This window comes from Xenopus tropicalis, chromosome 3 (genome assembly GCF_000004195.4).
Source record: "Xenopus tropicalis strain Nigerian chromosome 3, UCB_Xtro_10.0, whole genome shotgun sequence".
NCBI classification, from domain to species: domain Eukaryota; kingdom Metazoa; phylum Chordata; class Amphibia; order Anura; family Pipidae; genus Xenopus; species Xenopus tropicalis.
Window position 1 is genome coordinate 145,547,829 of NC_030679.2, and position 16,736 is coordinate 145,564,564.

Genomic DNA, 16,736 nt, shown 5'->3' on the forward strand with positions numbered 1-16,736 from the left:
AATGGACGCGAAAAAAACACGTGATTCGCTATAGTATTATCGAATGCGTTAAGTCGCATATCGTGTGCGTTAAATTTCACGCTACCGCATGCGTTAATTAGCGCACAGAAATAACACTAACGCATGATTCACAAACCCATAGACGCGCTAAATATCGCATTAGCGAAAAATAACCCCTACTTGGGGCAGGCGGTAATTATAGAAAAGTACAGTTAATGAGCTTTTGGCAACACAATAAGGACTTTGCAGTGGGATTTATACAAGTCTGTGTTGGCCCCAGAGTGATGCAGCTGCCAGTTTGCAGGGAAATGGGCATTTTCAGTACAGTAGTTTTACGAAAGTAATGGCATGTAGGGCTAATATGGTGTGCTTTTTTTCGCACGTGGCGACTATTTGTGCGCGATGTGTTGATTAGTGCACGTTCCGTCAAATACCACACAAAGATAGTCTTTGCGACTTAAATAACGCAAGCAGGATGGCTATAAATAGCGCTCGTTTTAACGCACTTTAGTGAATCGGCCCTAAGGTCTCCTAAAGAGAGATGGTTCATGGAAAACAGCAAGGCACCAAGTAAAGAACCCTGAGGCACTTCCACATTAAGCTGAACTGGGAAAGAGGAGTGGTTAGACAGGTTGGAAGAGAACCAGAATGCAGCTTGATCCCAGATACCAAGTGAATACAGAATTTACTTTAAAACAGAATGGTCAGCCGTATCCAATGCACAGGATAGGGGTCCAAGAGTATGAGAATAAATAAGTGTCCTTTGGCCTTATCAGTCTGGAGATCATTTGCAACTCTACACAAGGTTGTCTCAATGGGTTGTGGAGGACAAAAGCCAAACTGCATAGGGCCCAGCAGAAAGTTAGTAACACAAGAAAAGACTAGAATTTCCAGGAGTTTAGATGCTAGGGGTAAGAGAGAGCCAGGGCAATAGTTAGATAGACAGGCTGGTTCTAGTGTAGCCTTTTTAAGAACGGATATCCTCAAATAAAGGTAAAAGTCCTGATGTAGCTTCCAGTATTTTCAGTAGGTACTCATCAACAGGTAACAGAGATGAAGAAGTGAGTCGAATATAAAAGCCCAAGTGTGGGTTGAACTGAATTATTATTTATAAGTGTACTATAGTCATCTCACTTAGCCTGGGCAAGGGCAGCATTGAGGCATCATTTATATAAATGCTTAGCAATAGAAAGCTGGTCCATGTCCAAAACTCATAATCCAGACATCATGACCCTTGACTGACATGGGGGGTACATGAGGGACATGAGGCTGTAACATTTCATTTGGAACCTTGTGGCAGAAGATGAATCCAGCACCACCATCACACTTCTTTTTCACCTAATTCCTTCATTTTAATAGGAATAAATAACTTCCCATGAGCTTTCTGGCCCAACGCAATTCATGGGATGGTTTGACTCTCAATACCTTTTCACGTCTGCATAAAATACTTCCTGCCCAGAGACAGGAGAACATTTGTGGTTTGATGAAGAACGTGAATGGTCCAGGGTAGAATAAAGCAAGTGTCCCCCCTTCAAAAACAGAAAAATAGAATAAGGATTACACGGCGACCCAAACAGGCAGAATATTTACAGTTGGTACTTGAGGTATGTGATTATACTCACGCTGTTTGATGGATCAGAGGAAGCCCTGGGCGTCTCGCCAACACTTTCATAGTAATTTATATCAGTCTGCCAGGGGAAGAGAAGGCCAATAGGCCCAGTGTACAGATTATTTTGAATCACAGAACAGCATTTCTTTTACCCCGAGGCTGAAACCACACACAATCACACGTTGGGACTTAACACGGGACCCCTGTGACTTACAGCTTCTGGATTCTCCAAATCAAAGTTGGCTACAGATTCAGCCCTACATCGCTCCTGGTTTCTCCTTAGTTAAATGCATTTTGGCAACTAAAGGACTGACTTCTCAGACCGCAGCAATGAGGTAGCTGTTGGGTTTTTCACATTCAAGGCAGCTGTCCAGGTCAACTTTATTTGTACTATAAAAATAATATAAATCTTGTTCCCATCAGTCTTGGAATTACACAACTTCACAGCAGGCAGGCGCCATTTTGTGGGCACTGTTATTAAGGCAAAGCTTTGTATCACTCCAAAATCTTGTGTATGTGCCAGAATGGGGGACCTGATACCCTTGCACTGCCTACACAATTAGAGTGTGAGGAGAGAGGGGGGGAAGTGAGTGCTGAATGGAAAGTGAAAGTGATTGTTGGCCCCACCTCTACGTGTAAGGCTAAGACAGCTGGGATTTTTAAATGCCTTTATAATGGGTCTGGATGTGTTAATAAAAAAATGATTTGGGGTTTATGTTTCATTTGAAAAGGACTTTTGTTATACAGCTTTTGACGTCTGTTCCTCACACAGACAGACAGCCCCCCAGCCCCTCTGGGAGTTCCTCACACAGACAGGCAGCCCCCCAGCCCCTCTGGGAGTTCCTCACACAGACAGGCAGCCCCCCAGCCCCTCTGGGAGTTCCTCACACAGACAGGCAGCCCCCCAGCCCCTCTGGGAGTTCCTCACACAGACAGGCAGCCCCCCAGCCCCTCTGGGAGTTCCTCACACAGACAGGCAGCCCCCCAGCCCCTCTGGGAGTTCCTCACACACACAGGCAGCCCCCAGCCCCTCTGGGAGTTCCTCACACAGACAGGCAGCCCCCCAGCCCCTCTGGGAGTTCCTCACACAGGCAGGCAGCACCCCCAGCCCTTCTGGGAGTTCCTCACACAGACAGGCAGCACCCCCAGCCCCTCTGGGAGTTCCTCACACAGGCAGGCAGCCCCCCAGCCCCTCTGGGAGTTCCTCACACAGACAGGCAGCCCCCCAGCCCCTCTGGGAGTTCCTCACACAGACAGGCAGCCCCCCAGCCCCTCTGGGAGTTCCTCACACAGACAGGCAGCACCCCCAGCCCCTCTGGGAGTTCCTCACACAGACAGACAGCCCCCCAGCCCCTCTGGGAGTTCCTCACACAGACAGACAGCCCCCCAGCCCCTCTGGGAGTTCCTCACACAGACAGACAGCCCCCCGGCCCCTCTGGGAGTTCCTCACACAGACAGACAGCCCCCCGGCCCCTCTGGGAGTTCTTCACACAGACAGGCAGCCCCCCCAGCCCCTCTGGGAGTTCCTCACACAGACAGGCAGCCCCCCAGCCCCTCTGGGAGTTCCTCACACAGACAGGCAGCCCCCCCAGCCCCTCTGGGAGTTCCTCACACAGACAGGCAGCCCCCCCCCAGCCCCTCTGGGAGTTCCTCACACACACAGGCAGCCCCCCAGCCCCTCTGGGAGTTCCTCACACAGACAGGCAGCCCCCCAGCCCCTCTGGGAGTTCCTCACACAGACAGGCAGCCCCCCAGCCCCTCTGGGAGTTCCTCACACAGACAGGCAGCACCCCAGCTCCTCTGGGAGTTCCTCACACAGACAGGCAGCCCCCCCAGCCCCTCTGGGAGTTTCACTCCATGACTCACCTCTCGCAATACATATACCAGGGGGCATATACCACTATATATTCTATACTGTCACACTAGCCCATATATATATATATACACATATATATATATATATATATATATATATACCAGGGGCCATATACACTGTCTCACTAGCCCATATATACATATACCAGGGGCCATATACACTGTCACACTAGCCCATACATACATACATATACCAGGGGCCATATACACTGTCACACTAGCCCATACATACATATACCAGGGAGATATACAGATAAGTTGTACATTACCTTCTGCTCTCTCCCAACCAGTTCTAAATCGTCATATTCTAAAATAAATAATTTTACATATTACAAAAAGAAAAAAAATCAGAATGCTGGGTGTAAAATTGGTGACATAGCACTGTAACCTGCAGCACTATTATCCTCCTTTTTGTGTCTGTAAGTCACCCTCCCAATTAGATTGCAAGCTCTACAGGGCAGGCACTTTTATCCTGTACTTTGTATTTACTTGTATTTATGATCATAGTTTGTATTTTTTATTGCAATAACCCCCTATTAGTGTATTAATTGTGTACATAAGCCGCGCTTTATAAAAAAAAAAAAAATACATACATATATATTTCACGGTATGCAAAAATTATTTTTTGTATTATTTTCCTTTTTTTCTGTTCTGTAACCTTATCTTTTTTTAAAAAAAACAAATAAAATAAAGAATTGAAAAAATATCTTTATCAGCAGAAAATCAAGCAAAATAAAGAAATCTTAATATATTACTCTTACCTGTTGTCACCGTCTTGCCATTCCCCCCATGTACTGGATCCTTTTGTCTGTACAACATAAAGTTTAGAATTTCAAGGGGGTTATGTAATAAAAGGCACTAAGTTTGCCCAAGAGCAGTAACCCATAGCGACCAATCAGCAGGTAGCATTTACTGGTCAGCTGTTTAAAAGCAAATATCTGGTTGGACTTTAATTACATGTGGCCAAATCAATATTAGTTTATCAGACAAAGGGGAATGACCACCCTAAACTCATATTTTTATATAAAGAGAAAATCTGCACCAAACCAATTCAACAGGCAACCCAGCCACAATGCTGCTGGGTGCAGGCAAAGTAGCAGACTGGGGCCACTATAGGGGCTACATTTTTCAGCAGGTGGAGAAACAACCCTGTATGGCATCTTGCTCCCTTCCCATTGTTCTGCTGATCGGCTGCTGGGGGTGAGGGGGGGATATCACTCCAACTTGCAACGCAGCAGTAAAGTGTGCCTGAGTCTGAGCTTTCAGAAGGAGCCAGCGCTACACATTAAACCTGCTTTCAGCTAACCTATTGTTTCTCCTACTCCCATGTAACTGGAGGAGTCCCAAGCCGGACTTGGATTTCTTACTATTGAGTGCTATTCTGATACCTACTGGGAGCTGCTATCTTGCTCCCTTCCCATTGTTCTGCTGATCGGCTGCTGGGGGTGAGGGGGGGGATATCACTCCAACTTGCAGCGCAGCAGTAAAGTGTGAGTGAAGTTTATCAGAGCACAGGTCACATGGCTGTGGCACCCTGGGAAATGAAGAATATGGCTAGCCCCATGGGAAAACAGATAACAATGCAGGATTCTGCTGGAGAAGCTCTATTAACTGATGGGTTTTTGTAACAAACAGGTTTTCCCATGGCAGTATTGCTTTAATATATCTTACATGCTACCTCCTGCCCACCCCTCGTGATTACAGTACTGTTGGGGACACAGCCTGCTTTCTATTCATAGGGGGAATACAGGTCTGTACACTCAGTGCTGAAGTGCAAAGACATGCAGCAATTTATCTACCATGTAGGGCAGAATGAAAAATGCACAAAGATGGTGGATTGGGTCCTTTTTTGGACTAGTCACCAAGCCTTAAAGCAGCAAATGACCCCTAATATATGTCAAGTTTTCAGCCAGTGTAGGTTAATACAGAGGGGTATCTGACTTACTCAGATTGCTGCAACTGTTTCCTTGTCCCTGGAAGAAAAAAATATAAGTCATTAATGAAACTGATATTATATGACTGTTACTAGGGCGTGTCCCTTATGAGTATCATGCTCTTAAGGGAAGAACTCAGTAACAATTTCAAGCCAAGAGCATCGAGTACCAAAATTAGGGATGCACCGAACCCGGTATTTTGGGTTCGGCTAATTAGGATCCGGAAGGGGGGGAAAACATTTCCCCCCTAACATTTAACCCTTCCAAATCCTAATTAGCATATGCTAATTTATGCTAATTAGGATTTGGATTCCGTTCGGCTAGGACCGTAGATTTGGCCGAATCTGAACCCTGCTGAGAAGGGCCAAATACAGAACCAAATCCTGGATCTGGTGCATCCCTAACCAAAAGTGAAGCTACCACAGAGAAGAATCTCTCTTGGAGAGAGGAGGTGACACTCAAAAAGCAATTATGGCACCTAAGCTGATTTATTAATTTATAAATGTACCTCCCTATAGTTGCACTATGTGCTATTGATTTTGCTGTGCCTTCTCTGCTGAAAATGACCCAGTCCCCACTCTGAAACCATTTGGCCACCCCATGCATCCAGTTTTCTACAATATGTAGGTGCCATTGTGTTTATTTTGACTCACTGTATAAAATTGCATATGAAATAGCCACATAGGGACAAATAGCCACATAGGGACAAATAGCCAGATGGGACAAATGCTGAAACCACCAACCTTTTCGTTTAATGAGAAAAAGTATAATCAATATTAGGAGAATAAGAACAATTACTGATCCAACCGAGGCCGCTATGATCTTGGTCTGGTCACTTTGATCAGCTGCAATTTAAAAAACATGGGTTTAATAGAAATAACTGTATGTATAAAGTTATGTATATAGCTCTGTGCAAAGGCAAGTCATGGGCCACATTTTATAAGTATTGTGCCATGGGGCTACTGTATTGGTGCTCATTCTAGCAGCCCTAAAGGTATAGCAACCCATTCAATGGCTTATTAGCCATGGCTATTTCACTGCTAAACCTGGGAAGTGCAGAGGGGTAGGACTGTGAGCTGATTACCCGGGCCTAAGGGAGGGGCAGTGCATATGCACTTTTTGCTGTTTGACTATGATGTACAGACACATAAGCACCCACCAGCAAACAGCTTACCTAAAATATAACATTTGTAGAAGCCATGTTCTCTACCTACCATTCAGCCTTAGAAGTGTCCCTGTTCCTTCCCCCAGTAAAGTTTCTACAGTGTTTAACAAAGTAGAGTTACACAGGCGCATTGCCACGCGGCAGTAGAAGGAGGAGTTATCCATTCCATTCACCTCTTCCAGATACAGGTCTGACTGACCCACCAGTCTGGTTTTGCCCCGGTACCGGGGGTGTATTAATTCTGGGTCAGGGTGGTAGGCAAAGCCCTCACGTGGGTCCCCAAACATCCAGTAGATCCCGACCCACAAGGGATCTTCATTCTCCGGTAATGTATAGTTACAGCTGATAGTAGGGGAGTCTGGGAATGTGACCTCCTTTGGCTGCTCGATCTTCGTTTTATTGGTTTTGCCTAAAACAAGGGAAATAATGTGAGTAGATGGAAGGGGCAGGGGGGGCATTCAGACACCATAATAAGTAACATAATTTGTCAAATGCCCTTAAACCAAAAATATGAAAGAGTTGTTTAAAATGAAAAGTAGGCAGAATGTATTTGATTGCTGTCCGTTCTCTCAATGAGTCATAAAACTGCTAATTGCGGAACACAGCAGCCCTTTCCTGAAATGATGATCAAACAAACACATATAGTAACAAAGTTTAGACATTTATACCATGTGACACATACACACAGAATGATGGGTAAGTGGGAGGGGCCTGTAACAAGTAGTTTATATGAGGGGTTCCCCATATCTAGGTGGGTTTCACCTCACAGATACACTTATACCATGTGACACACACACACACAGAATGATGGGTAAGTGGGAGGGGCCTGTAACAAGTAGTTTATATGAGGGGTTCCCCATATCTAGGTGGGTTTCACCTCACAGATACACTTATACCATGTGACACACACACACAGAATGATGGGTAAGTGGGAGGGGCCTGTAACAAGTAGTTTATATGAGGGGTTCCCCATATCTAGGTGGGTTTCACCTCACAGATACACTTATACCATGTGACACACACACACAGAATGATGGGTAAGTGGGAGGGGCCTGTAACAAGTAGTTTATATGAGGGGTTCCCCATATCTAGGTGGGTTTCACCTCACAGATACACTTATACCATGTGACACACACACACACAGAATGATGGGTAAGTGGGAGGGGCCTGTAACAAGTAGTTTATATGAGGGGTTCCCCATATCTAGGTGGGTTTCACCTCACAGATACACTTATACCATGTGACACATACACACAGAATGATGGGTAAGTGGGAGGGGCCTGTAACAAGTAGTTTATATGAGAGGTTCCCCATATCTAGGTGGGTTTCACCTCACAGATACACTTATACCATGTGACACATACACACAGAATGATGGGTAAGTGGGAGGGGCCTGTAACAAGTAGTTTATATGAGGGGTTCCCCATATCTAGGTGGGTTTCACCTCACAGATACACTTATACCATGTGACACATACACACAGAATGATGGGTAAGTGGGAGGGGCCTGTAACAAGTAGTTTATATGAGGGGTTCCCCATATCTAGGTGGGTTTCACCCCACAGATACACTTATACCATGTGACACATACACACAGAATGATGGGTAAGAAGGAGGGGCATATACAGGGTTGCCAGATGTATTTTTGCAAACTAGCCAAAGTCAGTTCTAAAACCAGCCCAAAACTAGCCAAAAGCCACTTTGAAAGTAGCCCAATATGCGCAATGAAAAAAAATTCTAAAAAACAAAAGCGTATATGGGAAAACTTGCCTTTTTAAAGTGTATAATCACTACCCAAGCCCTGTGCCCCCTCTCCAGTTACTGGGATGGCTGATAATTCCCTCTGTGCCCAGTCCCGCTGGGAAGTCACTACAGAAATAGATTCCGAATGTTGCATTAACCCCAAACATGATATACATATGGGTGCGTTGAACTATAACTCTCAACAGCCCCAAGATATCCTCAGAGTTATAGCCAAAGGACCAAGCCCCCACATCCCAGTAGAAAGTAACAGTACAATCACATACCCTATAGAGCAGGGGGTAGAACTGCCCCACATCCCAGTAGAAAGTAACAGTACAATCACATACCCTATAGAGCAGGGAGCAGGGGGTAGAACTGCCCCACATCCCAGTAGAAAGTAACGGTACAATCACATACCCTATAGAGCAGGGAGCAGGGGGTAGAACTGCCCCACATCCCAGTAGAAAGTAACGGTACAATCACATACCCTATAGAGCAGGGAGCAGGGGGTAGAACTGCCCCACATCCCAGTAGAAAGTAACAGTACAATCACATACCCTATAGAGCAGGGGGTAGAACTGCCCCACATCCCAGTAGAAAGTAACAGTACAATCACATACCCTATAGAGCAGGGAGTAGAACTGCCCCACATCCCAGTAGAAAGTAAGAGTACAATCACATACCCTATAGAGCAGGGGGTAGAACTGCCCCACATCCCAGTAGAAAGTAACAGTACAATCACATACCCTATAGAGCAGGGAGCAGGGGGTAGAACTGCCCCACATCCCAGTAGAAAGTAACAGTACAATCACATACCCTATAGAGCAGGGGGTAGAACTGCCCCACATCCCAGTAGAAAGTAACAGTACAATCACATACCCTATAGAGCAGGGAGCAGGGGGTAGAACTGCCCCACATCCCAGTAGAAAGTAACAGTACAATCACATACCCTATAGAGCAGGGGGTAGAACTGCCCCACATCCCAGTAGAAAGTAACAGTACAATCACATACCCTATAGAGCAGGGAGTAGAACTGCCCCACATCCCAGTAGAAAGTAAGAGTACAATCACATACCCTATAGAGCAGGGGGTAGAACTGCCCCACATCCCAGTAGAAAGTAACAGTACAATCACATACCCTATAGAGCAGGGGGTAGAACTGCCCCACATCCCAGTAGAAAGTAACAGTACAATCACATACCCTATAGAGCAGGGGGTAGAACTGCCCCACATCCCAGTAGAAAGTAACAGTACAATCACATACCCTATAGAGCAGGGGGTAGAACAAAGGAATACAAAATGGAGCCTCTGTCTATACTGCCCAATTGCATGCTGGGTATTGTAGTTTTATATTAATCCTAGCTGTAGGCTAATTGTTAGATACAAACTACATTACCCAGCATGCAGTGGAACAGCCACACTAAGGGGAAAAAACTTTGACTAGTTTCCAACAAACTACAAACCCGCCAAGGCTCTAAAAAATAGCCAAAAACTGTACCTTTGCGGGTTTGTACTTTGGAGACCAGTCAGGGCTTTAAATTAGTAGCCCAATTTGGTGGGAAAACTGCCAACCTGGCAACCCTAGATATATAACAAGTAGTTTAGTGACATATACACACAGAATGATGGGTAAGTAGGAGGGGCCTGTAACAAGTAGTTTATATGAGGGGTTCCCCATATCTGGGTGGGTTTTACCTCACAGATACACTTATACTATGTGACACATACACACAATGATTGGTGTGGATGATGGATGTGTATTTCGTGCTACAACAATGCTTAGTCATAAACAATATTCCTCACCCAGTACAATATTGCCTGCGTATTTATAGGGGTGTCTGAATGTAACAGTGATAACGGCCATGGGCCCCTTCAGCTCCTTGCACAAGCAACCCCCAGGCAGGTTGAGTGACATTGGGGGTGAAGCTGATAATGTCAGGGGTGTGGCCGATGCCTTTGGGGAGGGGCAATGACATTCGAAGGGCTGGGAATATTCAGTCCGTTAAGCAGTGGTTTGTCTGAATTCAGATCTCTGAAACCCCAGACAGGTTGTTTTGAACCAAACGGCTCCTATAAAAACCATGCACATTTCACCCTTAGTTAAGTTAGACTCCAGTGACAGTTACCTGTAATGATCAGTTTTGTTCCTCTCATCCTCTCAGTTCTATAAACTTGTCCATCTCCAGTCACTTGTGCCCCACAGCAGTACCAGCCGCTGTCACTGAGCCCCACGTGTTTGATTTGTATGGCTGCGCCGTCTTCCCCAGCCAGAGACATCCGCTCACTTCCTACTGCCCCCATGGCACTGTTATATATATCTGTGTCACAGCCTGGGTACTGAGTACTAAAGCGCCACTGAACACTGGATAGAGACATGTTCTGGATTTTCTTCTTGGCGCTGATGGAGAAATGACAGGGAATTGTCACCGTGTCACCAACCAGAGCAGGAATGAACGGAGGCTGATGCATAGTTATGTCATTCTCTCCTACAGAACAGAATATTGTAACAGAGACAGAACTTAGTTATAATATACCTTGTACATGTATCGGACCCCTTACCAAGAAACCATTATCCAGAAAGTTCTGATTTACAGAAATGCCATTTCCCATAGACTCCATTATAAGTCTATAATTCCAATTTTTAAAAATTATTCCCTTTTCTCTGTAATAATAAAACAGTACCTGTACTTGATCCCAATATAATTACCCCTTATTGGGGGCAGAACAGCCCTATTTGGTTTAATTACAGTTTACATCATTTTTTTTTCTTAGCAGAGTTAAGGTTGCAGATCCAAATTACAGAAAGACCCCTTGTCCAGAAAACCCCAGGTCCCAAGCATTCTGGTCCCATACCTGTACTCATGTAACAGCTAAGCTACTAATCCCCAGTATATACAGAGAGAGGGGAGGCCCGGCTATCTATCCCCTGTATATACAGAGAGAGGGAAGGCCCGGCTATCTATCCCCTGTATATACAGAGAGAGGGGAGGCCCGGCTATCTATCCCCTGTATATACAGAGAGAGGGGGGCCCGGCTATCTATCCCCCGTATATACAGAGAGAGGGGAGGCCCGGCTATCTATCCCCTGTATATACAGAGAGAGGGGAGGCCCGGCTATCCCCTGTATATACAGAGAGAGGGGAGGCCCGGCTATCCCCTGTATATACAGAGAGAGGGGAGGCCCGGCTATCTATCCCCTGTATATACAGAGAGAGGGAAGGCCCGGCTATCTATCCCCTGTATATACAGAGAGAGGGGAGGCCCGGCTATCTATCCCCTGTATATACAGAGAGAGGGGAGGCCCGGCTATCTATCCCCTGTATATACAGAGAGAGGGGAGGCCCGGCTATCTATCCCCTGTATATACAGAGAGAGGGGAGGCCCGGCTATCTATCCCCTGTATATACAGAGAGAGGGAAGGCCCGGCTATCTATCCCCTGTATATACAGAGAGAGGGGAGGCCCGGCTATCTATCCCCTGTATATACAGAGAGGGGGGGGGCCCGGCTATCTATCCCCTGTATATACAGAGAGAGGGGGGGCCCGGCTATCTATCCCCTGTATATACAGAGAGAGGGGAGGCCCGGCTATCTATCCCCTGTATATACAGAGAGAGGGGAGGCCCGGCTATCTATCCCCTGTATATACAGAGAGAGGGGAGGCCCGGCTATCTATCCCCTGTATATACAGAGAGAGGGGAGGCCCGGCTATCTATCTAGCGTATATTTCCAAATAATTAATATATAGTATATCTGTATATTTCCAAATATAGCAACGTCATACAAAGAAGCATACGGAAGCCTATGGGCAGGGGCCATATAAACACTGTTGGAGCACAACATCTGGCCTTGTGGTCTCTAACTGGACAGTCACATTTTAGGAGGTCCCCAAGCAGACCCAGTGTCAGACGTTGTTGTCCTCTATGGCAAGGTATTCAAACTAACCAATATCATTTTGTTTCATTGTGAAATGGAGTTATAGAAATGAAGAACAATGATTCCTACACTATCATTTGTGAGTGCTATAGGGATATGTTAGAGTACTTACCCCTGACAGTTAGCCAAGTGCCTCTTCCATTCTGCCACTGCTCAGTCCCCTTGTTTGTAATTAGAAGTTGGACACGGCAGCAGTAGGACTTTATATCCCTTGCTCTTACATTGGTCAGGGTGATGGTCCCATTCCGAGTCCATGGATCTCCCACCAGTGAGACCCTTCCCTGGTATCCCTGAGTTGTGTTGCCGTACCCGCTGTTATATATACGAGCCCCACAATAATTCCCTTCACCAGCTTGAAAGATAATGGTCACATTAGTAATTCCTGTGACATTTCTGGGGAACACAAAACTGCATGGGAAGGTCACTGAGTCTCCAGCAAATGCTTCCAAGCCTGAAGGTTGGTCTGCGCAGAATTGTCCTGGGGCCCCACATACGGCACCTTCAATAGAAAATGACTTGGACGTTAAGTAGTTTATTATGACTGAGGCTTATGTAAGATATGGCATTTAAAGGGGAACTCACCTCTAAAACATTTTTTGCATAATGAAAAGTATTTGTAGGCAACTTCCCAATATACATCACACACATATTAATATAATTACTTCTGAAAGCAGCATTTGTCTGTTTATTGTATATTCTCTGCATGGCTGATACAATATCTGCCTCCTGAGACAATAAGGCAGAAGCCAGCTCATTCACAGACTTTATGGAGAATTGACTTCTGCTTTACTGCTACAAGAGTCAGAAGCCAAGAGCAGAAAGGGATAAACCGACATTGTGTAACAATCTGTACTTGGCAAGTTGCTTAGAAATATATAAAAATGTTGGTGTGGAGTTCCCTTTTAAACAAGGACTATTGCTGAATAATATAAATGGATAAATGGTAAAATGCATACTGGGCTGGGGTCATACGGACATGACTGGGAAGAGTCACTGAAACACTCTCTGCAAGTTAAAGAAATAGTTCATCTTTAAATTAACTTTTAGTATGATTTAGACATTTCTATCTGGTTGCTATCATCTTATATACCCTAACAACCAAGCAGTGGTTTAAACAAGCGATAGGGATAAGAAGAGTAGAGGCTCTCTATTAGAATATAAGTATTAAAAGTAACCGTCATAGAATTGTAGCCTTTAAAGAGCAATCATTTTTGGCTGCTGGGGTCAGTGACCCCCATATGAAAGATAGAATGAGTGGAAGAGAGTAAAGCAAATAATTCAAAACTATAAATAATGATATAGTTACTATAGGGCATTTTATAACTTACTAATAGTGATGAGCAAATCTGTCCCTTTTTGCGAAACAGCGAAAAATTTGCGAAACGCATTTGTCATATGATTTTTTTTTTCCGCCCGCATGTATTTTTTGTCTCCCCCGGGCTTTTTTGATGCGACTGCGACTAATTTTGATGCAACCGTGCCCAATTTTCTGCAGCGAATTTTCATGGAAGTTTTGTGAAACAATTCACCAGTGGTGAAATGCGGAAATTCGTTGCGAATCCATGCCTGGCGAAAAAATTTGCTCATCGCTACTTACTAAGTACTTTTAATTCCTATGGGGTATATTTATTAATGGGTGAAATATAGAGTTCACCATTTGCTTCTAAATAACCCATAGGAATGAATAGAGGGTGGGGGGTTTATATATTAAGCCCTAAACTCACATTTTGATAAATCTGCCCCTAAAAGTTAAAGGGACACTGCCATGAGGGAGGGAATGGATGCACTTACCCCAAAGAGATAACACGAGGGAGGGAATGGGTGTACTTACCCCAAAGAGATAACATGAGGGAGGGAATGGATGTACTTACCCCAAAGAGACAGCACAGAGCAGAGAAGGAGAAGACCAGACATGCTGAGGAGCTTGTCTAACCCTTTGAGACTTTGGTACAACTAATCAGGAACTTGATTGTTTTCAACACTTATTTTTAAACTTCCTTTTTTCAATTCTCAGTAAGGACAAATAAGGAAATTAAATAATGAAAAGAACAATAACCGCAAATATGGTTTGTTCATATCCTGCCATACTATTAAACCATGATGAGAATACTTATTCTCCTGTAATAGGAAGCCCATAGGCATTGCAAAGAGATAGTATAATTATAGCATCATAGGGATTCCCCTGTACTAAACACAATTCAGCAGGAACAGCCCCCTAAGTTTGCTCATAGCCTGTACAGAGAGATACCATAAAACTATGGCACATAGGGATTCCCCTGTACTAAGCACAATTCAGCAGGAACAGCCCCCTAAGTTTGCTCATAGCCTGTACAGAGAGATACCATAAAACTATGGCACATAGGGATTCCCCTGTACTAAGCACAATTCAGCTGGAACAGCCCCCTAAGTTTGCTCATAGCCTGTACAGAGAGATACCATAAAACTATGGCACATAGGGATTCCCCTGTACTAAGCACAATTCAGCAGGAACAGCCCCCTAAGTTTGCTCATAGCCTGTACAGAGAGATACCATAAAACTATGGCACATAGGGATTCCCCTGTACTAAGCACAATTCAGCAGGAACAGCCCCCTAAGTTTGCTCATAATTTTTGTATTAATTCATAATTCGTTGTTATTCTAAGCAATGTTCTAATGTACATTACTGCTATGAAAGCAGTGTTTTCTTATCTTTCTGTTTCTTTCTCTCTGACTAAGATAAGATAAGACAAGGAGTCTGACAGGAGTCAGATCTCCCCCAGGTCTGTTAGCTTTAATCATGTGACTGTTAGTACTGCTTCAGGAGTCAGAAGTGCTGAGAATGTGAACAGAAACGGCTTTCAATAGATTTGACAACTCTAAAGCTAAAATGCTAAAGAGTGTATAATGAAAAGTTGCTTTGAATTACATTTTTTGTCATTGTGCAAAACATCTGTGGGCAGAGTTCCCCTTTATAGAGTTCCAGTGAGTCCACTCATGGTTAGCCAGCTATTGGCTAATAGTTTGTATACAGAAGCCCTTGGTTTCTATAGGACAATACAAAACTCTCTCAGTAGAAATTAGGTATAATTTGTATCTCATTCCTGCTTTTCAGTGAGCCCTTTAGACACCCTAAAGGAAACGTTCAGGTACAAATGAAACTGGGTAAATAGACAAAGTGGGTAAAATAAAAATGTTTTCAATATAGTTAGTCACAAATGTCATCTATAAGGCTAATGCCAGATTATGCGTAGGGGGGATATTATCGGCAAGTGGAAAAAACGATTGCCAAAAATTCTGCCCTACACCTCCTACATGTGCCTGTACCCAAATGAATAGATTACGCTCGGGTGCAGGCACATATAGTGGAAATACACATAAAAATGTGAGAATATGAAAGTTTTTATGCATATTTTGGCTTCATCTGCCTGCACCCGAGGGTATTCCATTCATTCGGGTGCAGGCACAGGTAGGGATTTTATTGAAAGTAAAAACATTACAAGTAAAATATAAACATTTCAGAAACAGAAATGCAAACAAAAATGCATCACATTATTACTCAATGAAATTCAGAAGCAAAGAAGAATCACAAATGAAAATGTACATTTACCCAGAGTGCAACATTCTCTGCCTTTCGCTCAGTCTCTCTGGATTTAATGAAAGCAAGTTCCCTTACAATTGCCCCTGTGACTTGCCCCACTGCTTCTCTCTTCTGACTGAGGGTTAACTTGCAGCGGCAGGCACATGTAGGAGGCGTAGGGCGGTATTTTCAGCAATCACTTTTCCACTTGCCAAAAATAACCCCCCTACGCCTCGTCTGGCATCAGCCTTAAGGCTGGAGTGGGCGGGTGTCTAACATAATAGCCAATAACTGACTAATCATGAGAGGATTCAGTGGAACTCCATAAGGGGGAACTCTACTCACAATGGGAAATATGTAATTCAAAGCAACTTTCCATTATATGGGGGAGCAGCTCGGCAGTATAGCAAGTTTAAGTATACAGTAAGAGTTAAGCAGAGTTAACTAGCAACTATTAATATCGACTTTATCTGGCTTTACCATCAGGAAACTGCACCTCCAGCCACAGACTCCTAACCCTGGCTTTGCTTTCTCTTACCAAGTATGTTTCCTGCCATCCGCTTTTTTGATTTTATACCCTGATACACTGCTGTACATTTAAATTATTATTTTTATTATTAACATTTATTTATAAAGCGCCAACATATTCCGCAGCGCTGTACAATAAGTATATGTATCCTGCCATCCGCTTTCTTGATTTTGCACCTTTATACACTGCTGCTGCTTTAAATGTAAGTTTCCTATATCTATATTTACTGCTTGGCTTTCATTAGCGACATTCATTATCATCCCCCCATCTAATCACATTTCCTGGCTCTGTGTGATCTGATAACAGGCACAAGGTGTGAATTTGTGTGTATTTAATGTCCAACCTATTGGTCCCTCCTCCTAGAACCATGTTATTCTCTTGAACTATTTCC

At 44.2% G+C, this 16,736-nt stretch overlaps 1 protein-coding gene across 1 annotated transcript; it reads right to left on the bottom strand.

The window, feature by feature from the left end:
- Window positions 1-469: 469 nt before the first annotated feature.
- On the bottom strand, window positions 470-14,173 carry LOC108646251. The gene is made up of 10 exons (XM_031898261.1): window positions 14,131-14,173; window positions 12,372-12,806; window positions 10,452-10,811; window positions 6,633-6,992; window positions 6,162-6,263; window positions 5,430-5,457; window positions 4,246-4,292; window positions 3,754-3,791; window positions 1,623-1,688; window positions 470-1,529 (listed from the first exon to the last, which is right to left on the bottom strand). The coding sequence occupies exons 1-10, from the start codon at window positions 14,171-14,173 to the stop codon at window positions 1,419-1,421; spliced, it is 1,590 nt and encodes a 529-aa protein (XP_031754121.1). The 3' UTR covers window positions 470-1,418.
- Window positions 14,174-16,736: the final 2,563 nt, after the last annotated feature.